The following is a 26,381-nucleotide window of genomic DNA, read 5'->3' on the forward strand; positions in this document are numbered from 1 at the left end:
CGTCACAGTCATATGATATGGACACCTGTCCTGCATTTCTGTTAATAGAGAACTTAACACATTTAATTATAATTATTCAAAATCCACATTGTAACAGTTTGCCCGGTGAAGCACAACACGGCAGATCTTGGTCACACTTCTATTTTATTAGTTACGAAAACAAATGAAATCACATGATCAGCGTGACGCTTGGCACAATAAGATAAAGAAATCACCTGACGACTAGTGTGTTTGTGTGTCATTCACTGACTACGTATATGACGCCATATTTTGTCAGTCACAGAACGAAGTTACATTCAAGGTGGCTTTTGGTCCATGTGTCAGGTGATTTATGCACTGTCAAACCGGTCAGACTACAAGCCACTCATATCCAGCACTGGTACAGCTGTCAACTGCAATCAAATATAAAAATAAAAAATATAACAAATATATCATAAAAATCCCAATCATCTGTTATTCCCATTATTATCAAGACAAATTAATCAGTGGTTATTGATTTACCTAAGCCGCAAAGACAACTGGATGTTCATTGGAAGCTGGTAAAAACCAGAGAGGTGGTTATTTCACAGTTTTGAACACTCATTATAAATAAGTGAATTTTTCCCTGAGAAAGTTACCACGTGTTCATCTGTTAGTAAGTATATTGTGCAACACAGCAGCAATAGAAGCAATGTTGTAACAGCGGAAAGGAGCAAACTGCTCAGCCAGCTTTCGTAGCCCTGATGAGTTCATTGTAAACCCTAAAAGTACCGGTACGGCAAGTGTAACAAGATTTTCACACCAACAGAGGAGTAGTAACATTTTAAAGCGCTTGCAGAGGTAGATAAAGGTGCTTCGATAAATAAATGCAGCTACTTCACTCTTGTGGAGTTACTAAAAAAATACATAAGGAGGTTTCCTGCAACCACAGCTGTTATTGCCAAATAACCTCTGCAGTTTTGGAGACGACTCACCCGGCAATGACAGGAGAGTCTTGAAGAGAGGTGTCAGTTGGAGCATTTACGGTAATTACATTTCTATTATTTAATGCACACATGGCTGTATCACTGTTTAGGCACCGGCTTCAGATTGAGCAGCTGGCACACACTGTTGCATTCTGGTCCGTGTTGGTCCCGCAGGAAGGAAGTGATACCGCTGTGAACGAAGTTGGGGCCTCGGGAGGTCCTGGTGGAGTGAATCTGTGGGTCAGTGAGATACGTCAGTCCTTTGCCGCTGGCTGTCACCCACCCTGTGAGGAGATAAAATTCAACTCAAATGAATCTCATCTTCAGGTAGAAAGACCTTCATCGCACACTTCCGACTTTCAGACCTTGCAAGTCCACCACAACTTCCTGGCAGTTGGAGTGAAGGTAGGTGAAATGTCCAAAAGCGAGGCCGTATTCCGTTGCCGGGAGCTTGTTGTTCTTCTTTTCCTTGTTGTTGGTGAGTTTGACAAACTGGCCGAGCATGTAGGGCTCCACTGTGATGCAGCCCGCTATTTCATCTCCTTCTAGAATCTGTTCACCAGCACAGAACAGCATGATTGTTCAGTGTCAAAACAAACACAAATACTGTTGCCAAATGGCATTAAACCTCAATGCATGTGTGTGTCCTTGGTATGACCTGGCCTCACCAATAGCACCTCTGATGGCAGGAAGAACATCTGGGCCATGACCTCCTTGTCATAGAGTCTCTTGTTGAATTCTGTGACGTAATACTGGGCCGTCATCTGTCTCTCCACGTCTCTCAGGTGAAACTGAATCTGCGTCGGCTTACGGTAGTCCTTCCCGACGTAACTGCGGATTGGCACAAAGTCGGAAGCCCTCATCCTCAGGTTTGCGTAATGCTTTGAGTCATGTCTTGCTTTCTGGATACCTGCTCAGCCTCTCCTCCTGGTGCAAGAACTGGACCCAGATGGCGCTTCTGTGAGTGCCGTGCAAGTTCATTAACTGACCGATGTATGCACAGGTCTCCCTCGCCGTCCACAGTCCTGTGGCCTTGGAGAACTTCAAATGAAGAGCACCTGGTAGAGACAATGTAGAGGTAGTTTCTGTCAAAGGAATGTACAATGACTGAGAAAGTGTGGACTTACTGTGGGCTGTGCTGTATCGGTCCAGTTGGAACTTCCTCTTGTTGCTCTGCAGTCTCTTCAGCAGACATTCATGACAAACCCCAGCCAGGAGGCTCTTGTAGTCCTCCTGAGACAAAGAATACTTCCCCTCTGGAGCAACACAAGCAAAGGCGTTATGCTTCAGGCAGCTGTGGCACCAAGGGTTCAAGCTTTCAAGATCAACCGTGACCTCCTCCGGTACGCCATGGGAGTCTTGTGTGGAGAATTCAGTACTGCTACACTCTTCTGGAATTGCTACATTAGGGGTGTCTACACGTTTGGGAATACCCAGAAATTCCCATTCAGAAGTAGGGTCACACTCCGGATCACTGGTCTCTGAATCTTGTGTTCTCATGAGAAAGAAGCTTCCGCTGGTCTCCGATGATTTGCTGCTTTGGCGGGTCCCTGCAGTCCTGGATCTTGAGCCTGCTGAGATGTTTTCCCCTGATGACTTGGAACCAAAACTGTTGCTCAGAGAGCTTGATCTTAGTATCAACTGCGATAAGGACTGCGGCGCTCCATCTTCTGGCCCACGATCGTCGTCTGCGACATCAGAGTCGACTGTCGGTATTTCAGCTTCTATTACTTCAAACTTGTCAGAACCACGACTTGAGCATAAGGAAGTGTCTGGTCTTTCCGATTTCAGGAACGTAGCAGAGCCAACATTTTCAGGTCCAGCGGCACTTCTTCCTGAGTAGCCACCGCTACTACCGAGCCGTGGAAACCGGGAACTTTTCAAGGAGAGCTTCTGCCACGAAGAGCTAAGGCCATCTACACTTCCACTGTCAGGCGGTCGAGGAGCATCTTCTTTTGAAGGCTTGCAGGCGTCTGTCATGCATTCAGTGTTGAATGCATCCACTGTTGTCCCCAGTGCAGTCATGCACATCCTTGCTCCATCCTCTTCCTCCTTCCCGGCCTTACACTTTGCTTCGGTGGTCCCGCACAATGACGCGTGATACTTTTGAAATCTCTGCAACAGCTTGGAGAAGACTTCCATAGTGAAACCAACCAACGTGTCACTAATGTTTCTGTAGCTATCGGGGATAAAAGAACGGTCATCAGAATTGACGAAAGGCTCCACTTGCAACTCCAGCTTGACTTGCGCGATCAGCCGCATGATTTCCACGCAGGAGCCGCCTCTTTCCTGAGTGTGTGGATGGCAGTAGCGGTAAAAATGGGCCAAAGCTTCTTGGCAGGCTTGCGTGGCATGCTTCACGGCCTCCGAAGACCCGCTGAGCCATTTGTGAGTGACGACGAGCGAATAAGCAGCCTTGATGAAAGTGTGGAGCTCCTGCTTGCTGGTGACCACCTCGCCATCTGCTTTGGTGAGGAGGCCAATCTCAAATGCTTTTTTGGCCTGCAGGAGGAAGGGCTTCCTCAGTGTGGGGGGACACGCCACTGAGAAACTGTACGACAGCAAGCAGGTCCCTTGCGCTGTCTGCGAGAAGGACGTAGCACGATTTTAATGACTAATACACACATCATTAGTTACTATACATATGCACACGCTAAGGCAAAAAAACATACCGCATTGGTCAGCACATAGAGCGACGTGTACTGGCTGTATACCACCGCCATTTTGGCTGCCTTGGCTGCTGACAGGAGACGATGGCTTGCATCGCCAAGCAAAGACTGCCCATAAAATGAATACATAAAGTCAAACGACACAGCGCAAATGTTACTGTTAGAACCCATCAGTTTGACTCACTAAGTCAATATCTGGGTTGGCCTTGAAAGCACTGAAGTCCTCATCATTCATGGACACCAGAATGTTAGCCAGGATGCCGAGAGAGGTCCCGATGCCCTGTGAGGTTGGCACAAGTCAAGACGTTTTTCATACGAGTGTGCAAATTTGACCGCACTGGCTTCTAAAACTCGTAAAGTGGACCACTGTGACCTTCTTATCTGGCTGAGGCAGAGCGTAGTAACCGACCAGAGATGCCCAGACGAGCAGGGCGGCCTCCAGCCACAGGCCTGCAAGCATTTTACATTCCACCAGTTAAAACAACATCATATTTGTTTGGATGGCGAGGGAGCAAAAAACGGACCGAGCTTTTGCAAAACCATCCCGCGCACTTGCAGGCTGACAGCCTGTACCAGAGCACGGTCGCTTTCAGAGCCATACACCCAGTACCCTGTTGAAAAATAAAAAAAAAATGTTCATGGCATGCTATACTGTGAGGTGTCAACAGCTGTTCACCTGTGGCTCCACTGCTGATGATAAGATGGCTCAATATGTATTCAGCCTTCTGTAGTTTGCCTGTAAAAGGAGAGCTGGTGATTCTGGCACTCAAACATCCAACAAATCCAACACAGTCTCAACTACCTGAGTTGAGGTAGACCCGTGCCCTCCGTATGACCAGCTGAGGGGCCACGGGGGCGACCGGGTAGCGTTTGTGAAGCAGCTTGGCGACCTCCAACAATCGGCTGGACTCGTCGGTCCAGTAGAGGAAACGGTCTACCAGAAAAATCACTGCGAGTGCCGCGTGTGCCTCCTGGGCCACGATGGAGGCCTTGAGGACATTCTGGCAACACAGCAAACGAAAAAGTAACATCACAACAATTTTGACACCAGAGAAGACTTGAACAGTGTTGCACCAGCAGCTGGGGTAGGTGCTGGCTGATGAGGTCACTCAGGTTGGTCTTGTCGTCGGTGCAGATGGACTGCTTGTACTGCCACTTCTCAGGCACAAAGGGCCACCTCATCTCCATGGCCTCCTGCAGGAGAGAGGCCAACTCGGCACACAAGGAGTCTGCACAATTGAGCATAAAAAATACTAATCAAGTTGACGTTTGCCCCATTAAAACATCAAATCGTCAAGCGTCTTCATGTTACACAGCTCTGGTGCAATAGCGCCATCCTGTGTCTCACCTCTTAAGCTGCAGTACTTCTGCCTGTCAGTGTCCTCTATGGAAGCTTCTGCTGTTACTGACCTGAGGCAGTCTTCCAACAACACCCCCACTTCCGGGCCGGCCATTCTGGTGCACAGATAAATAAACAATATCGATAGTAATAACATAGCAATAATACGACAATAGCTATAGAGGATCTTTGCAGTCGAGAACACATGTCAAATAGATGATCTTTGACCAGTGACCAGTGTAATGCATGCTTTAATGCATGACTATGATTTATTCCGGAATACATCAAACTTTTGGTGATTTTAGTTGTATAGACTTTTTATTTTACTCACCTTACGGTCGGTTTCAAGTTTTGTTTCACTTTTAGGTTACGGGGCGGAGTTTGTAATGATGCATTCATGGCAATAGGGCATTTCTCCTCTCTAGGGGCGTTCTCGGCACAGCAAAAAGTTGGAACTTTTGCTATCAAGTGGCAGGCGTCGGTGAGCTCACGAGCACACAATTCATTTGAAGTAAATAATGGCGATGACGCATTAAAATATTTGGGGCCACAACGTGCTGCAAAAACGCGCAGTGCCGTGGCGCGTCGCCGTGACGACACAGACAGGCGGGACTGTGGGCTGCACAGCTGGAGGAGAGGAGCTGGCATGCAGATGACTGCATCTTCCAACACGCATCATCTGGATAAGTTGCTCCTTCTTTTCACGGACTGTAAACATGCATTAAAAAAAACAAATACCCGGATAGGCAATTTTAAAGAGTTCGAAATAAGTTCAGAGCACATTTTACTGCAAGACTGTGGTGTGTTGGAGCTTTTCTTTTTGGACGATGCCACGACTTTAACGTCCCTGCTCACTCCACAGTTGGTGTCCGTGTTGCATCCTACACGTGCAAGGTATGGGAGCCGTCCACTTGTGAAGGTAAGACGTGCACAATTTGATTTGAATGGATTATAACCCACATTTAAGTGTGCCGACTGCGGTTTAATGTAACTCTTGGAGCCACGTTGATGCCAAACACTGCTGAGGTGACGTGTGAAGCAGCCAGGCTTGCTCTGTCGTCCAACCTGCTAGTTGTGCATAGCTAGCAGAATGAATGCATGGATACATTACGCATGGCGTCACAACAACTGTTACATGACCCCCTTCGGGTCTGCACATAAAGAAAGCAGAAACACAAAAAGAGCTATTGAATGGATGGACCTGTGTGCTGCATCCCCAGGAGAGGATGGAGGAATGCCTGCTCCCAAAATAGACTTTTAAGGAGCGTCTGGGTGTGTATAAGGGACTTGCATATGTCAGTTTCGGAAATGTGTTAAAGTGAGGCAAATGAGGTTGCATTCACGCTTTGGTTCGGGGAAAGGAACTTGAGCATTTGCGGTGTGGTTCGGTTAGTCAAGTGCAATCATCCGAACCCTGATGTGCACCAAACAAGCGGACCGAGACCGTGAACTCTGGTGCGGTTCTGTTCATGTAAACCAGGAGTGTCAAACGCAATTGCACAAGGGGCCAAAACTCAAAGTCGACTTCAAGTCACGAGCCAAACAACATAACCCACCCCCACTCCCGGCGTCCTTCTACATTTATTGTGTATCCAGATATTTCCAACACTTGTATGATTCTTCATATTGGAAGTATCAAAAACCTTCTTGTCTTTTTTGCCGACATAGTTGGTTAATAAATGTAGCATGCCCCAATTACCCAGGCTCAAAAATAGCATTTAGTATGGTCAGATTTGGGGAAAATGTCACATTAGCAGTGACAAATAGATAAGTAAGTAGCCTACATATCTTTTATTGCATTGAAACCGACTGAAGGACTTCATTGCGGCGATCATAGCAAGCATGTTGATTAATGAGGTCTACGACTCAGGCCAACTTAATTCTGACCAATTCCGCGCTCCACGTTAAATGATGTAGCGGTCCACGAGTTTGACACTTGATGTAAACCAGAGGTCTCAAACTCAATTTGACTGGGGGCCAGTGGAAGTACAGACTGGGTGAGGCTGGGCCGCATCAAGTATTGGGAGTAGGGCTGGGAATCTCGGGGTAGCTCACGATACGATACAATTCACAATACATCCATGTGATAACACTACTGTTAGTTCAGTGTTGGTGTTTACTTGCCTCTGGAAGTATGGAAGTAACACTGAGCTTGCCCGGATGTTGCGGGCTGCAGTTACACTACTCTTTGATGCCCAGTCGCGGGGCCGCAAGATACGATTTGGTGGGCCGCAAATGGCCCGCGGGCCGCGAGTTTGAGACCCCTGATGTAAATGTACACGGACGGGTGTTAAAATGACTGCCGAAATGACAACTATGTCAGGTACTCACCTTACGGTCGGTTTCAAGTTTTGTTTCACTTTTAGGTTACGGGGCGGAGTTTGTAATGATGCATTCATGGCAATAGGGCATTTCTCCTCTCTTCTCCTCGCACTGGAAGTGCTCTGCTCTCTCCCACTGTGGGGGACAACTCTTCAGAAGTATATTTTAGAAGCTGTTTGGGAAATTTAATTGTAGGATATAAAAGTAATCTACGAATTTAACCCAGCAGACGGCATTTTGGTCCTTACAAGTCTTTAGTGCACAGCCGTTGGGCCCATGACAAAAATACCAGCGTGAATGCAAAGGGAACTGCGCCAAAGTGAGTACCAAGTGTCTTTTTTTTTTTTTTTTAATATTTGATGTGGACCAGGGAACTGAACCACAAGCCACTCACTCTGTTGGACAACCTGCAGCTGTCTTGACTTGGTGGTGTTTCACGGTGATTTTGCCCTCCTCTTTACTACGCCCCCGGAGAGATTAAGAGGCATCTTTGAGTGTCAGGCCTCTGCAACATCTTTACTTGCTCCAACTTATGTTTCTTGGAGCCAGAGCGGCAGGATTTGGACGCTATAATCTGCTGCAGTCCGCCTTAAATGCAAGTTTTAGCAGCTGTTTGGAAGGCATGAAAAGTTCCTGCTTTTTATTTACTGTTTTGCTTGCCGGGCCAGCTCAGTGTGTGTGTGTGTGTGTGTGTGTTTGTGTACAGAATGCAAATGAGGGCAGCCATCATCTTACAGTGTGTGCGCGCTGCTAAACCTGCCAGCAAAGATTAATAAATCAATGTAAAATCCATTTCATCAAGCTTGTCACAGCCGTGATCTCAGCTCGGCTGAAACGGTGCTCGACATGGGAAGATGCTTTAAATAGAAAGGTTTTTCGCAAATTCAAGCACCACTGGTGAAATCAGGTGATTTAAAATAGCCACCGCAATTTCCACCCCTCTTTTTTCCCCCTTCATCCTCATCTGCCGCAGTGCAATGACTTCAAGCCATTCTTGTTCTGTAGCACTGCCTCCAGCTCACCTCTTCCAACTCCACCTGCGCCTGTGTTGCGCTTAACTCTGCCCTAATTGGCCTCCGCTGTTGAAGGGCTGCTGCTTGATGTCTGCAAATATTAGAGGAGGAGGCGGAAAAACTACACTATCCGTTTTGTCTCCAGAGGCAACGCTCATCCCCTGACCTCCCGGGATCTGTCCCTCTTGTCCCGCCCCCCCCCCCCCGGAAAGGGCACAGACCTTGGAATTGCTTCATTAATGCACCCCGCCTCCTCACCTTTACCATGGCCAGAACAAGATAGCTGGAAAGTCATAAATCAAGCTGGAATTTAGTCACAGCCAAGTGGGACGTGCCTGATTGCCGAATGGAAGGAAAAGACACAATGCTGGTAGCATCCCTGACCACTCAGGCGGTGATTGCCGTGATTAGCTGAGGCCTCAGTGGAGTGACATTGCTCTGCTACAGATGTTACTCTCACAGAGGTGAAGCGTGATTGGGAAACGAGCGGCTATCGAGTGCCAAGAGTGCGCAACGTGACTTTTTTACAAGGAAAAGAAAAGCTCTCATTGCTTGTGGTTTGTTCAGTTTCTAAAGGAGGAATACGTCAGCTCACAGTGACTATTGTCTGATGTAGCCCTGAGCTTCGGCATGCAGGGAGGAAATGAAGCACGGCACTGAAGAACATGCGTAGAGGAAGGACTTGATTGGTTGGCTTTGGTGACATGTGATGTGATACTGTATGCTGGGTTGAATGTGTAGATTATTTCCTTATTCTGCTATATTTACAAGCTCAGAGTTCACAAAAAGCTTCGATACTTATTCCCGTTATTGTCAGACACACACACACACACACAGGAAGAGAGACGAGCAGAGAGACAGCACTTCCAACACATTTTCTCTTACATATTTGTCATTTCTAAATGCTGCCATTGCAACACTGGTCTGTGTCTTCGGTCTGCGTAGCGGTCACATTTGAGCCAAGTAAACCAAACCACACCAGATCCATCGCTCAGTCCGCTTGTTTGGTGCACTCCATGGTTGGACTGATTGCGTTCACAGGTGACCAAAGGAACTGTACTAGCAGAGCGTTTAGCTGAGTTCAACGTGACGAGTGTGAACGCACCTTTACGTAGCTACGTTAGCTGTGCTCACAAAAGCATCTCAGCCACAGTAAAAACCATACTTGCCAATGTCACTTGGACAAAGACGGAAAAACGTATGGACAGAGACAAGCAAAGTAGCCACGAGCCCGTTTACAAATTCATCCTGGTTCCATAACTCTGAACGTCTCTTAAAAAAAAAAAAAAAAGGCAAAGACTGACATTTCCGCTCATGTTAGTACAGTACGTGGAATCTGTGGATGCCACCAGCAACAACAGGAAACGACTTTTCTGACTTCAGCATCGCCTGCTCAGCTATGAAAAAAAAAAGATGAACTCTGACCGAGGCGCGCTCTGAACTTAGCGAAAAAAAACCCAATAAAACTGCTATTGTGTAAGTTTAGTATGCGGTATTTTACACAACTCCCAGCAACAGGCAGGCTTTCAGAAAGGAAGTTGTGTGATTGAGAAGAGGAAGTAAGACCTCGAGCACTTACATTGCATCCATACTCAATATGTGACTATACACACACACGGAGTCACACCTTTCCTGTGTTTGTTAGCTAGAACTTTGAGCAGGAAGCCCCCCCTGAAAACAAAGCAGGTCAGAGCCCGACATAATGATCCGTTGTAATGGCACATTGTTCCACACTTTACAGCGTTGCTGTGTGCTCGACACAAGTAGAAAAGTCCACAGTTGCACATGAAGTGGTGCAATATCTTGGTTAGAGTTTTGGAACCTTTACCTGTGTCACCCTTAAAGGTCCGATAGTATGTTACGTTTCCACAGACTTTAAATAAGCGTCAGAGGTGCCACAGTAGTGTACTGGAAGTGTGCTGTCCAAAATCTAACCTTAATGCTGGTGTTGAAGTGCACGCCAGCTTTGTGTTATACTGTAGGTGAAAAAGCCTATTATTAGCACCGTATTGCACATTATTATTGTTTTTTTCAAATATATCAGCTTTTTTTTTGCAAATAGTCTTCTTAAATGTTCTTCTTGTAATATTATAACTTTATTCCCATTTTTTCCCAATTTTCTCGTTAGAATACGACTTTTTTCTTTAAATTTTTTTTACTTTATTCTGGTAAAAATCACAGCAGTTGATTCCATTGCTGCTGCTGTTGTTGTTTTTAACAACAACAAAAAAAGATCCAACTATTTCAACTTTCTTTTGGTAAATTTTCTTCCTGTAATATCATGACTTTTTCTCCGTTATATTATAACCGTTTCGCTAAAAATACAACTTTTTTACAAATTTTGTTTTGTTTGTTTCTGATACGAGTTAAAAAAAATACAATAACTTTTTCTTCTTTAATACTTCAACTTTATGCGACTAAAATGACGTCATTTTTCCTCTTAATATTACGTTATTCTCGTAAAATTACGACTTCTTCTCGTTAGATTGGAACTTTTTTCTCTTAATGTTTTGACTTTTTTTGAGTAAAAGTGCTGCTGATTTTGTAATTTTTATTTTTTATTTTTTAATTTTTATTTGTTAAATTATATTTTTAGACTGTGCCGTGGGCCACACCTTGGACACCCCTGCCCAACTGGGAACACACTTTTTTGTGTGTCTGTAGCTTTAACGCTAATCTGCTGTGTCTCCAACAGACTGTGTGGTCTTAAGAACTTTTTCCACGTACACGGTAACTCTGCACTTGTCCCACCTAATGGATGCCGTACGTATATCACAAACAACAACGTAATGTTAGCAACACTAGCTATACCATTACAGTCACATTTTAACAGGAACGTCTTTTTAGGTTAGCCTATACTCAGTGGAGTAAAACAAAATGATCAAAGAGTAGAGAGTTTTATTTTAAGATGCTTAGCGAAGCCTGTTTTTTTTTTTAATTGCAAAGTGCTGGGCGCATGCACGGGTCGGCCTCATCCAGCAAGGGACAGGTCAGAGGCGGTATCATGTCCATGAGGAGGGAGGTTTTTCCTTCGTGGCGTCATGAAAAGTTCAAAAGCGAGGGTTTGAGTGCCTCTTCTCTCCAAAGTGGAGCAAACAAGCGAAAGAGATGATGGAATTTTGTCACATTTGGTGCTCATAAACAGACTTTGGAGGCACACCGCTTTAAAAAAGTCACTTTTACATAACAGGGGACTTTTAATTAGCCATATGTGGTACGTTAGTGTAGACTGGAGCTTGAGTGACACATATTGACTCCTACTGGACTCTTACTTCTGCCAGGGTATGATTACGATACTTCTCTTCCATGCATATGACGATATAAGCAGCTACTGGTGTTATCATGTTTCCATCTTCTCCCAACCAAATGAGCTGGAGCACATCCTCCCCCTGCTGTCTTACGGTCTCTTCCGTTATCTACCTCACCCTCCATGCCTCCTAATCCAATTCACAGCAGGCACCCCCCAAAGCCAAGCAACCACCCCCTCGTGTGTGCACAGAACAGAAAAGGCTCCCTCTTCCTACCATCAGTTCCCCCTACGTCTTTAAATAGAGCCTGCCAGCAACCACCCTGCAGCCCCTCCTTCACCAGCCTCAGGGGAGAGCGCTATCTACCCCATCATGCAACAGCTGTGCTTCTTCCGACTGTCCATTTGTTTGTTTTTTAAAAATACAACTACATGCTCACTGTCTCCTTTGGAGTTCATCTCAAATGTTCTTGACGGGCTTGAATGAAGTTTTTCTACACCAAACTCATCCAAGCACTGTCTTCTTGGTGTCTTCTTTTTTCATCTACCTGGGCACAACGTATGTCAACGTCAGGGGCAGGCTGGCTTATAGTTGAAGTCAATCAATGGCTGCACCCATGAGCAGGAGCTCAAGGTATTTACTTGCATGGAAATGAGCCCATTATTGAGATATCGATATGACACTCATCAGTGTCAGCGTCTCGCCGTCATTCATTAGCTTCATTCTTGAGATAAGAAAATCATTGCATGCGGCTGGTAAGTTGTTTGTTTTCCTAACTAGGACTAGCTTGTCTCATTAGGGAAGAAGATAGAAAAGTCGGCTGCAAACCAGAGGTGAAGTGACATTTTCAGCAGCACAGCCAGGACGGCGCTGTCAGCGTCCCTTTGCTCCCCATCCCGCCTCTCTCTAATCTGCCTGATCGAAGGGCTTGACTTGCCATCACCAAGCAACCAGGCGTGACACAAAAAGCTCTCCTGGTGTGTGCAACCCGGCGGCCATAAACAGCCTGGCAAAGAGACTGCAGGGAAATATGTGAGGAAGAAAAGGAGTTTGTTTGAAATGAAACAGCATCCTCAAATGATTTACGTCCTGCTGGAAACATGATGAATGGCGCCTTTGATTGTGGATGGCGAGACAGTATCGGCATCGTCGGCTTCATTAAGCCGGGTGCCGCCTGTGCCGCAGTGCCACCCAGGACTCACCAGCCTTGCCTGTCTGTGTGCACCTTTTTTTGCTTCAGCATTGCATTGCAGACATGGCCAGCAGGATGTGTGTACTCACTTTTTAGGACACATTGTTCTCACATGGAGGCAGAACTGAAACAAGCTTAACTCCGATGCACAGCTGCACTGTTAAAAATACAAATTGAGCACACTTTGTGCAGCAATTTATATTCCCCAGGTGTGAGCAGCAGGTTCTGTTCTGATGATAATCAGCTTTAAAGGTGTGCTACCCATCCAAAACGTGAAGGGTAGGATTAAATAAGATCTGCTTCTTCCTTCTCCTTGTCCGACAAGTGTAAACGTGTAATGTGTCGTCATGTGCTGTTATGAAACACGTCCATGACCACTTTACAAGGAAGGACGGCTCCGGAAGACTAATACTTCCTGTTTGGATTTCATATCCAGCACGTTTAGGCAGCAAACAAGTTGGGCCTAATTAAATTGTGCCCTCTGCTGGTTGTTAGCAAGTAGTGAAACCACATTGCTTTGCTTTTGGAACAATCCAAATACACGTGATTGATCAAAAATGGATAAATACAAACATTATCCCATCCCAAGCTTGACTTTTACATAGCAGCGTCCATTTTGGTGGCGGGAACGGTAGAAATTAAGTTCAATAATCGCCTGTCTGGGGTACATTCATGTAGGTTGTGTCTTTATATTACGGACTCTACCCTCCTGCACCTGTAACTCTGGAGCAGCTCTTTCTTTTTCCTCAGATTCCGCATTTGTCCGCAGGAGTGTGCATGAGCGTTTGTGTGTGGCCGAGGAAACTCGTGAAGCCTGTAATTGAGCGTGTCCGCCCACCACTCTGCAGCAGAGACAGCATAGTGGAAGGCTTCATTGTGCCACAACACACACACGCACTTCACACCCACAAAACACATGCAGAGTCTCGGGTGTGTCGTTGTTTTTCCATCAACAGAAATGTTTATTTTACATATTGATTCTCCAAGTTGTTGTTGCCATGGTTCCCTCCTCTTGGACTAACGTACTGCACATATTTCCCCAACACAACCGTCAAATAGGAGCAGCATTGTGCACATGTTTGCTGATAAAATATGCGATTATTTGTGTTTTTTGCCACAAGCTGCATCGGACCAACAAGATAATGACAGTGGTTTCCTGTCATTGAGGTCATTTGTTCTAATGAGCCGCAGTGAAGTCGACTAGTCTGACACTGAGCACACGACACAGACCGTTGACAGAAGTGAGTCATTTGCAGTCATTTTTTTGTGTCTAGTGCAAGACACTGAGCAAGACACAGAGAAAACAACCGAGGACCTCGTTATGGAGCCCCTAATGGGAGAGCAGTCAGCCACGGTGGACGAGCTGTTGGAGGGCTGCATCCAAGCCTTTGGTTTGTTGTTATACACATTTCCTGGTGTGTGTTGTGAATACTAAAATGCTAGAAAATATCTCATTGCCTGTGCTGTTGTTTGCAGACGAGAGCGGCACTTTGATGCACCCTTCGACAGTCCGCATGTTCCTCATGATGCACCCGTGGTACATTCCTTCCACGGACATGGCTGCCAAGCTGGTGCTCAAGTATCCTTAGATAAAAGAATGATGTGCAGTGTTGTTAATAAGCCAGCCTCCTAAAGCTTAGAGCAGGTCTGGTGCAGAAGAGGGGTCTCACAGAGCACGTTGGCTATTAAAATCCAGGTTCATGAAGTCCATCACATGTTCACATATTCACAAATAAACACGTCCAAAAAGCAGTAGGGTAAAGGAGCGCTTACGTTTTAAATTAAATGTTTCAATTGCCCTTTTTTGCAGGACAGTTAGTGAGTGAGGTGTGCTTTTGTAATAATCCACACAATCATTCAGATACATGGATGGTAGGACCAGTGAGCAGTACAGAGTATGGGGTGATCTGTGGTCCAGAACATGTTTTGCTGTATTCAGTATTCAAGTGATTCTTGCAATTTTATGTTGCATATTTTTGATGTGAGATTTGCAGCTCATTTTCTCAAAATGTGGGCTGATTGAAGTGTATTTTGGCGTCCAACACCTCCTGGCAAGGTTGATCCTTTACTCTGGTCTCAGATCTCAAGAAGAGGGCTGCTCAGCGGAGCATCGAACCAGAATATGCCACCTTGTCAAGTAATAAACAGCCATTTCACATGAGTCTTTGCAGAAGTCACACTCTGGCTGAGCTGCTTTTCTGCTGTCTCTCTCTCGTTTCATGCCTGACAGGTATTGGATCTCTGAGTTTCCTGCAGAGTTCAATCTGAACCCGGAGCTGGCCGAGCAGATAAAAGACTTTAAAGACCTCCTGAGCACGGAGGGCAACGAGCGCCAGAGTCAGCTCATTGACATTGAGAGCGTGTAAGCCACTAAAAGTTCGCGATCTGTTTTGTTTTATTGCTTGTGTTCTGCAATAAAACAGGCCTAGAAGCTTTCATGCTTCTTTTGGCTCGTAAAAGTAATTTTGGTGTGACCGCAGCTGCCCTTTTGGGGGTCATAGACATGCTTGGAGCAGATGTTGCGGAGATCACATCACTAACAAATAAAATAAAAACAAACTTCTGCATGTACGTACTTCCTTTTTGTAGCCATTTTTGCTTGTGCAATGCTGAGTCTGTATTGCTGCCTTCAGGCCGTCGTACAAATGGAAGCGTCAAGTGACTCAGCGTGTCCCCTCCGTGTCCAAAAAGAGGAAAATGTCCCTGCTCTTTGACCACCTTGACTCCTGTGAACTGGCTGAGCACCTGACCTACTTGGAGTACAAATCCTTCTGCAAGATTTTGGTCAGTGAGGCCGCAATTTTTTAATGAAGTGGCTACATTTCCGGCTCAAGCCATTTTCTTTGTAGTTTCAGGACTATCACAGCTTTGTGATGCACGGCTGCACGGTGGACAACCCTGTGCTGGAGCGCTTCATCACGCTTTTCAACAGCGTTTCGCAGTGGATCCAGCTCATGGTGCTCAGCAAGCCCACGGCGACCCAGAGAGCCTCCGTCATCTCACACTTCATCAGAGTGGCACAGGTAAAACAGTAACTGAAGTGCTTGTTATTCATTTTCATATCATCTTTTTATTTTGAGAAATCTGTCATCCAGCTGTTATATGCTATTTAATAATGCAAGACAAAAGAGGTGTGATGTTTGTGGGTCATAAAACAACTGAGCAGCAACAGACCCACTAAATAGACCAATCACGCAGACTTGGAAGAGGTGGGTAAAGGTAACGCCTATGATTAGATGAGATGCGGCAAACTTTGGAAACTTTCAGTGAGAAAGAAACAATAAATATGACAAATGAACACATCCTCACGCTTCTGGATATGACCCACGGTTTATATGTGCACAGAATTGTGCATTTAATTAAAAAAATGGTAAGTATTTTAAAGCAAACGGTGTGTAAAGGTGAATATTTAAGTGGCGTTTGGGTTATCTTGAACTTTTGTACACAATTTCTAACATAGGACGCCTGTTTTGCCATTCCTATCTCCCACATTCCCATACAAGCTGCGAGATGACTTCCTTATATGGTCCTGTGATGGCTCCCCGTCATCCTTTCAGTCCCAGGCTTTGCGGTAATTGATATTGCCTCTGCTGATGCTATCATCTGCTTTGGTGTCGTCCTCTCATTTGGAGGCAACTGATTTAAGCTGCAGTGCGCCATGGCGTTAAATATCCCACGCGTTGTTAATTCCCTTCCTGTCTAAATGGCCTCTAAACCGCTTTGGTATTCCACCGCCGTGCCCACGGAGAGTACACGCTGGGACAAAAATGATGTTGGTGCTGATTTCATTTGCACAGAAGGGAGCACAGAGGGCTGCGATGACAGCCGGAATTTCTCAGAGCTTCCCTCGGGGCGCAATTGTCGCGTTCCATATGAAGGGCACACAACAACTCAACAACTAGATTAATTTAGTACAGACATGCAGCTTTGGAACACAATCAGCGGTGTATTTTGTCAACCATTTAAGGATGAATGCTCCCAAAATCCCAAAACCGATCCTTTTCCCGGCCACGTGCTGTATGCTGGTTTGCAAACGGCTAGGCTGATTGCAAACGTGTGACCTGAATTGAGATTATTCCCCTCCAGCGTCCCTCCCACACAGCTGCGACCCCATCGATTTTGTGCAGGGAGACGCCGCGCAGGCTGAAGGGCATCGTAAGGCCCCGCTGAGCGCCATTCACAATATGCTAGCTTTGATGCAGCCAGGTTGAAGCACTCAGCTATGGGCTGCTGAACATTTTTGCATACATTTCCCGAAGTCTTCTCACTTGGAATGTTATCTGCAGCCACTGTTTATTAATTCCTCCCGTTACTCCAAACAGAAGCTGCTGCAGCTGCAGAACTTCAACACGCTAATGGCGGTGGTAGGCGGCCTCAGCAACAGCTCCATCTCACGCCTCAAAGACACGCAGGCCCACATCAGCGCTGAAACCAACAAGGTGAGCATCACAGATTAGTTGGTATTTTGTGGAGCTTCATTGAGTAGTGCCTGCAAGTTCCCCCCCCCCCAACCAAAACCTGAGTGCTTGCCAACAAATACCACGCCATGTTTGGGTTCAAATACTTATATTCCTCATATAAAATAAATTTATAACCTTTATTTAATGTTTTTTTGGGGGGGATTTTGACATTATCCCTCTCTGTTACAATAAGCCTACCATAAAAATGTGGAACTGTTCATATCTTTGTAAGGTGTACTTACAAAATTAGCTGGGGGTCAAATAATGATTTTCCTCACTGAGCATCCATCATCTCAGGTTTTTAACAGCCTCATCGAGCTGGTGACATCATGCGGCAACTACAGCCAGTACCGCAAGCGCTTCTCTGAGAGCTCCGGCTTCCGCTTCCCCATCCTGGGTGTGCACCTGAAGGACCTGATCGCCGTCCACGTGGCTCTGCCAGACTGGGCCGACAAGGAGAAGACGCGGGTAAACCTGGCCAAGACCCAGCAGCTGTACGCTATCCTGCAGGAGCTGGCGCTGATCCAGAACACGCCGCCCAACATTGACGCCAACACAGACCTGCTGAACCTGCTGACAGTGGGTGCTGAAGATGGATGCAGGCTGTCGCTAGCTGTCTAGATCCATATGGGTCTCTTCCTGTTTTGCGCAGGTGTCTCTGGACCAGTATCACACAGAGGAGGAGATCTACCAGATGTCTTTGCAGAGAGAACCTCGCAAGCAAGCGGTGCGCACCAATATTGACCTTTAGAGCACTTTTCAGTCCTGAAATGAATGTGGGAAAACTGTTTGCGTTTTTAGCAGAACTCTAGCTCCACCCCAGCTCCGGACCCCAAGCCCAGCATGATCGATGAGTGGGCTGTGTCGGTAAAGCCTAACGCTGACCCAATGGTCATCAAGAAGCACATAGAGAAGATGGTGGAGGTAACCAAAACTAACCGATTGTTTTCTCCCCCCAGCAGTTCTTTATTCGGTTCCTTAACCCTTCCAAACACCTTGCTTACAGTCCGTCTTCAAGAACTTTGACACAGACGGTGACGGCCACATCTCCAGAGACGAGTTTGAGGACATCAGGAACAACTTCCCCTACCTCAGCAAGTTTGGAGAACTGGACAAGAACCAGTGAGGAAGATTCTTTTCTTCCGGGCGGTAGACAAGGCCGATGTGTCGTAACCCGAGCTAACCGTTCCACAGAGATGGCAAAATCAGCCAAGAGGAGATGATCGACTACTTCACAAGGGCCAGCTCGCTGCTCAACTGCAAGATGGGCTTCATCCACACCTTCAGCGAGGCCACCTACGTCAAGCCCACCTTCTGTGAGCACTGCGCTGGCTTTGTGAGTTGATTTTGTTCAAAAGTTATTATTAAAGGCTAATTTTGAATGTTCATTCTAGAAAAGGTGAAAGGCCAAACAGAGAACTGCATAGACACACTTGATTATTTAGACTGCCAGGTCAGCTTAGAGCCAATTATATTGATCTACAAACTGCAGAATGTTGCATTCTGGGAGGATATGTGTGATGATAACCCTCCTCTGTGGTCGTGATACACTGTATGTGTGTGTGTGTGTGTGTGTGTGTGTGGCCCTTGACATTTTCTGTCCAGGTGAGTGGGCTGTAATGAGAGCAGCCCTGGTATTGTTAAAGGGCATATTTCGGAATATTGCATGCGTAAGCCAGAAGCCAACTGTGGTTCTGAAAACAGAACTCATAGGCTAAGCGATGCCGTACTATATCACATACATTAACGTAACAGTAAGCAGTGGGACAGGAGGACACAAACGTGAGCAACACGAGCATAGCTGTGTGAGCTAAAATGCTAACATTACACTCACATTTTAACAGCAAAATCATGCTAGGTTGGCTTATTCGCTGAAGAAAAACAACATGGTCAAACCCACAGCTCCCACGTCCGCAGCTGACTGACGAAGCGATCATCCGTGAGGAAGGAGGTTTTTCCTTCATTTCATGAAAACTCGCAATTTCAAAGGCGAGCGTTTGAGAGCCTCTTCTCTCAAAAGTGTAACAAACAAGTGAGGGAAATGATGGCTTTTTCCTCACATTTGGTGCTCATAAACAGGTTCTAGTGACACATATTACTGTTTGAACATCAATTAAAGCCATTTTTGTGTAATTGGGGACCTTCCATATACCGTTTCAAATGTATTTGTCACTGAATGCACAGTCAGAGGAAACATACAAATATGTTCTGTGGATCTTGCCAACTCCACATCACCGTATGCTGTATGTATAAGTGTGCATATGGTGAGCGGAAGCTGAAAGATGATGACACACAGTTCAGGAAGCGCAGGAACAAAATGACACGTCACTGTTGTCGCTGGGAAAGACAGATAGAAGCCATTCAGGCTGAAGATACTTTTTATGAGTAAGATCTGTGACTACTTTAGGGTAAATATACAGCCAAATAAGAGAAGCTTCCAATCCCAACCTTAATTGCAAACATAACAACTGCATTGTGTCATGGTGTACAGAGACAGTAAAGGTCAGTCAGTGTGGGCTGAGCTAACCTTCCTGACTTTGTTGCCCACTGCGTGAGTTTGTATACATGCATGTGCTGTGTGTGTGCGTGTATGTGTGTGTGTGTGTGTGTGTGTGTGTGTGAAGAGGTCAGGATATTTTCTGCCTCCTCAGATGTTCCAGGGCCGTGTGTGATCTCCCTTTCATGTCATTGTTCCCCCCGTCGTGTGCGCGCCTTGATGTCCGCCCGCCTCCATCCTCCTCCGACTGTCCCACCAAGCTCATCTCACCTTACATTGCGTACCCTCCCTCTTTCACTGCCTTCATTTAGCACTCTGGGATCAATACGGGGTATAGAGATTGTCCATGATACTGTAAGTGTGTGTTTGACAATTTAGTGGTGTCTTGAACCGCAAAACCATTTACCTAAGTGGATTTTTTTCTTGCTTCAAGCCTTTTATTGCTGTCTGTAGTGGCCCTAAAAATGAAGTGTGCGCTAACATAAATCTAAAGGTGTTGCTTATTTTTAGTAAATTAGATATACTACATGTCAATATAATCAGATCCCATTCAAATAACATGAGGCGTTCCACCTCATGGCCTTGTCCTCTCTTTTTTGCAGATATGGGGCTTCTACAAGCAGGGCTACAAGTGTAAAGGTAAGACGGTCATTCACCTTGTGTCATCAGATCCTGCATAGGCATGCATGGCCCACTCATAAGCACAGGCACTAACACGATTGATTCTCAGCCATCACATACACACCCTTTGCAGAGCCGGACATCAACACAGAGCTGCAGGGCTGTCTCTTTTTACCGCGTGCATCACTGCAGCTTCAAAATACACGTTTGAATACAAGCCTCAAGCCAAGCAAAAGCGTCATCAATGGTCAATAAGTGATGATAAGTTGACCGCCGTCAGACGTGTGTGGCATCATACATCAACGTTAACGTCCATGCGTGTTTGGCATGTGTATTGACTGAAACGTCATTACACACACACACACACACAAACACCACCCTATTGTAGTACATCAATAAGTTAATGAAGGAAGGTTCACCGCCATTTATCCCAATTTCCAGTGTTCGCTTACACTCAGAGCTCTATAGCGCCATCGACAGGGACATAATTAGAATGAATCATCCGGCAAGCTTTGTGTGTGTGTGTGTGTGTGTGTGTGTGTGTGTGTGTGTGTTGTTTTTTTTGGTGTGTTTCAGGTCAGTGGACTTTATTTAGAGAAGAGAGGAATTTTACAACTAGCAGTTTGGATGTTTGGACACCAAAGTGACAACACAACACACACATTGTGATATCAATGCAATCTAAAGCCACTCTTTTGCAGCGAACACAACATTCAGCTGTTATAGTGAGCTTAAAGGTTCTATATTGTAGTATTTTTCACCAAGGCACGCATTTTGACCACTGAAAATGCACGTATGCCCCGCCACTCTCCAGGCACGCAACCCGCAAGCTCCAGCCGGGAGCCCTGTCCCCAAAACCCGACTGGAGATACCGGTGCATGCACGCACACACTGGAGACGTGAAATAACATGCCTATAGGCACCTTTACACTCCTATTATTCATTGTTTACAACACATTGTGCAACTCTTATGCTGCAGGGACTCCAGACGGCCGCTAGCTAGCGAGCGAACCAGTTAGCATCAAATGTAGCCAAAAACTTACCATTTCCACACGAAATGGGAGGAGAACTTTTTTTCACTCTATCATGTCAGACATGCCATGGCTGACTTCACGCCGTGTTAGGGTAAAGTTTTGTCATTACTGCCATCTAGTGACCAGGATATTACATATCACTTGTATTTCAGTATGTTGTGATTAATAATAGACCATAATGTACCATGAAACAGTGATGATTTATTAATTGATTTTACGAAAGAACGCGATATAGTGGGGGGGCGATAATCAAACCGCGATATTGTGAGCTACGACTGTATACATATACTTTTTTAACATGTAAAAAATGAACAATTATGTTTTCAAATACCTACCCCGTCGTTCAGACTCCCCGTGGTTTGCCGAGATGTTGTCGGGCCCAGTTGGCATCGCCGTGTGTTTGTGTCAGTGCTCATGTGTGTGCATGCCGTGGAGCAGCCGCTTTCTGTTGCCGCTCGCTCTGCCTGTGGCGCCCGTCCCTCTGTCTGATCCTCTCTCTCCACCCCGCTCCATGTCTTTCTGCCGCCCCCCGACTCACCGCCGCCGTCTCTCCCTCCACCTCCTCCGAATGTCCCAACGCCCGCCGCTCCTCTTCCGACACCTCTCCCTGCCGTCGTCCCACCCCACTGATGCGTCAGCCTGCGGGGTCAACTGCCACAAGGCCTGCCGAAGCCGTCTGGCTGTGGAGTGCCGGAAGAGAACCAAGAGCATCAGCCACGAGACGCCGCCGGCCCTTCAGGCCAGATCCTACAGCTTCCCGCCTCCTGCCAACCCTCCACCCAATCTCCAGAACACTGGTAGGATCTTTTTTACCACTTCCTTGATTACTTATTCTGTTCATGGTCACCGGCAATTGGAGGCCTATCGCTACAGGCGAGGGTTCAAGGTGGGTTAGCCTGGACAGATGTGAAGATACACAATACACAATACACAATTTCAGGGAATCCGCGGGGTCATAAAAAGTCTAAATGCCAATAATTTGATTTTAAGGCCTTAACATGTCTAAAAGTCTCATAAAACATCTTAAACATCTCTTAAAAATATTTTAGCTAGTGAGTCAGCCTAGTCGACCATTAAATGAGTCAATGGCAATTTTTTTTAGTCGACACATCGTTTTACTGTTGACTAGCCAATCAAATCTGTGCATTGGTGCTAAACATCGCAACTCTAAATACAGCAGACAGACGAAAGAAGCGGACAGGAGGGAAGTGATGCGAGCAACACGGAAGAACGAGTGGGAAATTTGGGGAAAGAAGAGAGAAACTCGCGATGGCTACGGAGAGAAAGGACAGCGAGTGAAAGTGGTCATATCTTGTATCTATGTGTGGCTTCTATCACTTCAGCAACAATTCTGATGTTCGGGCTCACTGGGCAAACTTCGGTGCAACACTTACTGCATCTGGTCAAGTCCGGCCTTCAAAATAAAAGCATGTCAGTAAAATAAGACGGTTATGCCACAGAAATTACTGGGAAAGTAGAGAGATTCGTAGCTTTGTATCTGGATTTGAATTTGAGTTGATCGAAGAAGAAGAAGCTTTATTGTCACTGCAAGGGGGTACAATGAAATTCCGTTTGGCAACATCTCCTTGCAGCAGCAGCATGTTAAAAATACATCATGTGATAAAAATAAGAAAAAAGTACTAAATACGTGCAGAAAATGTAAAATATTTACAACAGATACAGACTGTAATAGTACTGTAATAGCTAATAAGTCATTGCCCATTTGTCTAATGATTATACGACGTTGAGGATGTCTGTGTTACGGTGTGGCGTGTGTTTGTTTGGACCCCAGATGCAGAGGCGAGGAGAGGCGCAGGTCTTTGTCAGAGTCTTTAATGGACAAAACTGGAACAAAAGGCGATGGCGAAAAACGTACCATGAGAAACAAAAACACAATTTACCCTGGCTGAGGCAGGTAGCTGCTGGAGGCAAAAAGTAACCGGCGAGAACCAAGCTCGGGCGTTTGGTGTAGCAGCAGGTACAATAATCCGACGCCTCACAGCTGGCAGCACAGGGCCTAAGTAGGTCGGTGTGAATTGGAGTCAGGTGCGTCCAGCAGCTCCGCCTCCCGCTGGGAGTGTAGGGTCTGAAGAGAGAGGGAAAACAAGGAGAAGGCAGGAACCAAGCGAGGACATGGAATGTAACAGTATCCCCCCCTACCAATGGGCGCCGCCTGGCGGCCTACCTGGCTTCTCCGGGAAACGGCTGTAAAAGTCTGCCAAGAGAGTGGGGTCTAAGATAAGGGCGCGAGCGATCCAGGAGCGGTCCTCGGGACCATACCCCTCCCAGTCTACCAGGTACTGAAAACCCCTGCCCCTTCTTCTCACGTCTAAAATGGCCTTGACCGTGAATGCTGGGTGACCGTCGACAAGCCTGGGAGGAGGGGGAGGCACCTCGGGAGGGCTCAGGTCGCTGGAAGTGACCGGTTTGAGGAGGGAGACGTGGAACGCCGGGTGGATCCTGAGGGAGTCCGGGAGGCGAAGCACAACGGAGGAGGGATTGATGATACGTTCGATGGTGTATGGGCCAATGTACCTGGGCTGTAACTTCTTAGAATCCGTGTGGAGAGGAAGGTCTCGGGAGGACAGCCAGACCCTTTGTCCCGGTTTATAATCCGGAGCGACCGTGCGATGCCGGTTGGCCAGGCGTTGATTCCGTTCCAACGTTCGTGCCAACGCTGCCCTGGTGTTGCGCCATGCCTGGCGAGCACGCCGTAGGTGGGACGACACAGAGGGGACTGCAGAAACCGACTCCAACGAGGGGAAGGCCGGAGGCTGATATCCATAGGCCCCATGGAACGGGGAGAGGCCGGTGGCAGAACAAACCAGGGTGTTACGGGCGTACTCTATCCAGGGGAGGTGGAGGGCCCAGGAGGCGGGTTGTTGATGGCACACACATCGGATGGCGGCCTCCAAGTCCTGATTGGCCCGCTCCGTCTGGCCATTAGTCTGAGGATGGTAACCGGACGACAAGCTGGGCGACGCTCCTAGCGCCTTGCAGAAAGCCTTCCACACCGCAGATGAGAATTGTGGCCCCCGGTCAGAGACCACATCGAGGGGAATGCCATGGAGCCGGAACACATGGCGCACCAGCAGGTTAGCCGTCTCGAGGGCAGAGGGGAGTTTGGGAAGGGCGACGAAGTGGGCCAGTTTGGAGAATCGGTCCACCATCGTCAGGATGACTGTGTTGCCGCAGGACGGTGGGAGGCCTGTCACGAAGTCCAGAGCCACGTGAGACCATGGACGGGAGGGAATGGGCAGCGGGCGAAGGAGTCCCGCCGGAGCCTGATGAGACGGCTTGTTCCGGGCACAGCTGGGGCAGGCTGCCACAAATGCTTTTGTGTCCGCACGAAGGGAAGGCCACCAGAACCGCTGCGAGAGAAGGAACATGGTGCGGGACACTCCTGGGTGGCACGCCAACTTAGACTCATGTGCCCAGCGCAGTACCTCCGAGCGCAGTCCTGGGACTACAAACAGGCGCCCGGCAGGGCAGTTCTCTGGGCGGGGGTCGTCCTTGCAGGCCTCTTCAACCCGCCTCTCAACATCCCATTGCAGGGCCCCGAGGATGCGGGACTGGGGCAAAATAGATTCCTGGCGAGCCTCTTCGGAGGGAGGGGAGTGCAGTCTGGAAAGGGCGTCTGGTTTGCCGTTCTGGGAGCCTGGGCGGAATGTCAGTGTGAAATTGAACCTATTGAGGAAAAGGGCCCAGCGTGCCTGTCTGGGGTTCAGTCTTTGAGCGGATCGAAGGTAAGCAAGGTTTTTATGGTCCGTATGCACAATGAAGGGGACCTCTGAACCCTCCAGCCAGTGCCTCCACTCCTGCAGCGCCAGGACGACAGCCAATAGTTCCCTGTTGCCAATATCATAGTTCCGCTCAGCGGGGGTCAGGCGGCGTGAGAAGAAAGCGCAGGGGTGCAGCTTGTGGTCGGAGGTGGAGCGCTGGGAGAGAACTGCTCCCACCCCGGTGTTGGAAGCATCCACCTCGACAAAGAATTGAGAGGCGGGGTCAGGGTGAATGAGCACGGGAGCAGAAGTAAACAGTGTCTTAAGTTTTTCAAAAGCAGAATTGGCGTCTGGGGTCCAGTGAAAAGGTACTTTAGTGGATGTGAGCTTAGTCAGAGGTTCTGCAACTCGACTGAAATTTCTAATAAACCGACGGTAGAAATTAGCGAAGCCCAGGAACCTCTGAAGGTGCTTCCTTGTTGTAGGAGCGGGCCACTCGACCACAGCCTGAATCTTGGCAGGGTCGGCTCGGAGCTGCCCCTTCTCCACAATGAACCCCAGGAAGGAAACAGAGGGAGCGTGAAAGGTGCATTTTTCGGCCTTGACAAACAGCCGGTTTATAAGAAGTCTCTGGAGGACTAGCCGGACCTGTTGGATGTGTTCCTCTAGGGTGGCGGAAAAAATTAAAATGTCGTCTAAATAAACGAAAACAAAGCGGCCGAGCATATCGCGAAGGATGTCGTTGATCAGATTTTGGAATACAGCAGGGGCATTAGTGAGGCCAAAAGGCATGACGAGGTATTCGAAGTGACCGAGAGGGGTATTAAAAGCGGTTTTCCATTCGTCCCCCTCCCGGATCCGAACTAGATGGTAGGCGTTCTGCAGGTCGAGTTTGGTAAAAAATTTTGCAGAGTGGAGGGAGTCAAAGGCAGAGTCTAGTAAAGGGAGAGGATATTTGTTTTTAACTGTGATGTCATTAAGTGCGCGGTAGTCAATGCACGGGCGGAGGGAGTTGTCTTTCTTTTCCACAAAAAAAAACCCTGCTGCTAACGGTGAGGAGGATGGGCGTATGAGGCCAGAGGCGAGCGAGGTCGAAATGTACTCTTCCAGAGCCACCCTCTCTGGTCGGGAAATATTATAAAGACGTGACGCCGGCAGTGCTGCGCCAGGCAGCAGGTCAATGGGGCAGTCATACGGGCGATGGGGGGGGAGTGAGCGAGCGCGATCTTTGCTAAACACCTCCCGGAGGTCGTGATAGGCAGTAGGAACTACGGATAGGTCGATAGCTTCGGGGGTGGAGGAATGGGTGGCGGCGAGGCG

General features: G+C 47.2%; 2 protein-coding genes across 3 annotated transcripts in view; one reads left to right on the forward strand and one right to left on the reverse strand.

The window, feature by feature from the left end:
* alpk1 (alpha-kinase 1) lies at nt 1-5,443 on the reverse strand. The gene is made up of 14 exons (XM_054800143.1): nt 5,284-5,443; nt 4,962-5,068; nt 4,688-4,842; nt 4,416-4,614; nt 4,290-4,349; nt 4,138-4,224; nt 3,987-4,063; nt 3,798-3,893; nt 3,617-3,721; nt 2,072-3,527; nt 1,855-2,002; nt 1,613-1,775; nt 1,310-1,496; nt 1-1,228 (listed from the first exon to the last, which is right to left on the reverse strand). Exons 1-14 carry the CDS (start codon nt 5,349-5,351, stop codon nt 1,044-1,046), a joined length of 3,093 nt encoding a protein of 1,030 aa, XP_054656118.1. The 5' UTR covers nt 5,352-5,443; the 3' UTR covers nt 1-1,043.
* LOC129194771 (RAS guanyl-releasing protein 2-like) overlaps nt 5,377-26,381 on the forward strand; it is a 26,088-nt gene continuing 5,083 nt past the window's right edge. The window contains exons 1-15 of one of the 2 annotated variants that reach the window (XM_054800150.1): nt 5,377-5,871; nt 14,002-14,118; nt 14,204-14,306; nt 14,808-14,864; nt 14,958-15,089; nt 15,361-15,511; nt 15,577-15,750; nt 17,050-17,166; nt 17,485-17,766; nt 17,840-17,914; nt 17,992-18,111; nt 18,194-18,309; nt 18,382-18,523; nt 20,287-20,323; nt 21,978-22,136. In XM_054800150.1, coding sequence (XP_054656125.1) covers nt 14,049-14,118; nt 14,204-14,306; nt 14,808-14,864; nt 14,958-15,089; nt 15,361-15,511; nt 15,577-15,750; nt 17,050-17,166; nt 17,485-17,766; nt 17,840-17,914; nt 17,992-18,111; nt 18,194-18,309; nt 18,382-18,523; nt 20,287-20,323; nt 21,978-22,136 — 1,735 coding nt within the window. In that variant the 5' untranslated portion in view covers nt 5,377-5,871; nt 14,002-14,048. Of the gene's footprint in view, nt 5,872-14,001; nt 14,119-14,203; nt 14,307-14,807; nt 14,865-14,957; nt 15,090-15,360; nt 15,512-15,576; nt 15,751-17,049; nt 17,167-17,484; nt 17,767-17,839; nt 17,915-17,988; nt 18,112-18,193; nt 18,310-18,381; nt 18,524-20,286; nt 20,324-21,977; nt 22,137-26,381 lie in introns of both variants that reach the window. The other variant, XM_054800149.1, reaches the window with a different exon arrangement.

This window comes from Dunckerocampus dactyliophorus, chromosome 15 (assembly GCF_027744805.1).
Source record: "Dunckerocampus dactyliophorus isolate RoL2022-P2 chromosome 15, RoL_Ddac_1.1, whole genome shotgun sequence".
NCBI classification, from domain to species: domain Eukaryota; kingdom Metazoa; phylum Chordata; class Actinopteri; order Syngnathiformes; family Syngnathidae; genus Dunckerocampus; species Dunckerocampus dactyliophorus.

What these genes read in the sequence shown, in the direction of transcription:
- alpk1 (XM_054800143.1), bottom strand. Translation starts at nt 5,351, where the DNA reads ATGAATGCATCATTACAAACTCCGCCCCGTAACCTAAAAGTGAAACAA. An exon ending in CATCAGCAGTGGAGCCACAG is followed by an intron (nt 4,225 to 4,289) that starts GTGAACAGCTGT and finishes ATTTTTCAACAG; the next exon opens with GGTACTGGGTGTATGGCTCT. An exon ending in AGTTGTGGTGGACTTGCAAG is followed by an intron (nt 1,229 to 1,309) that starts GTCTGAAAGTCG and finishes ATCTCCTCACAG; the next exon opens with GGTGGGTGACAGCCAGCGGC.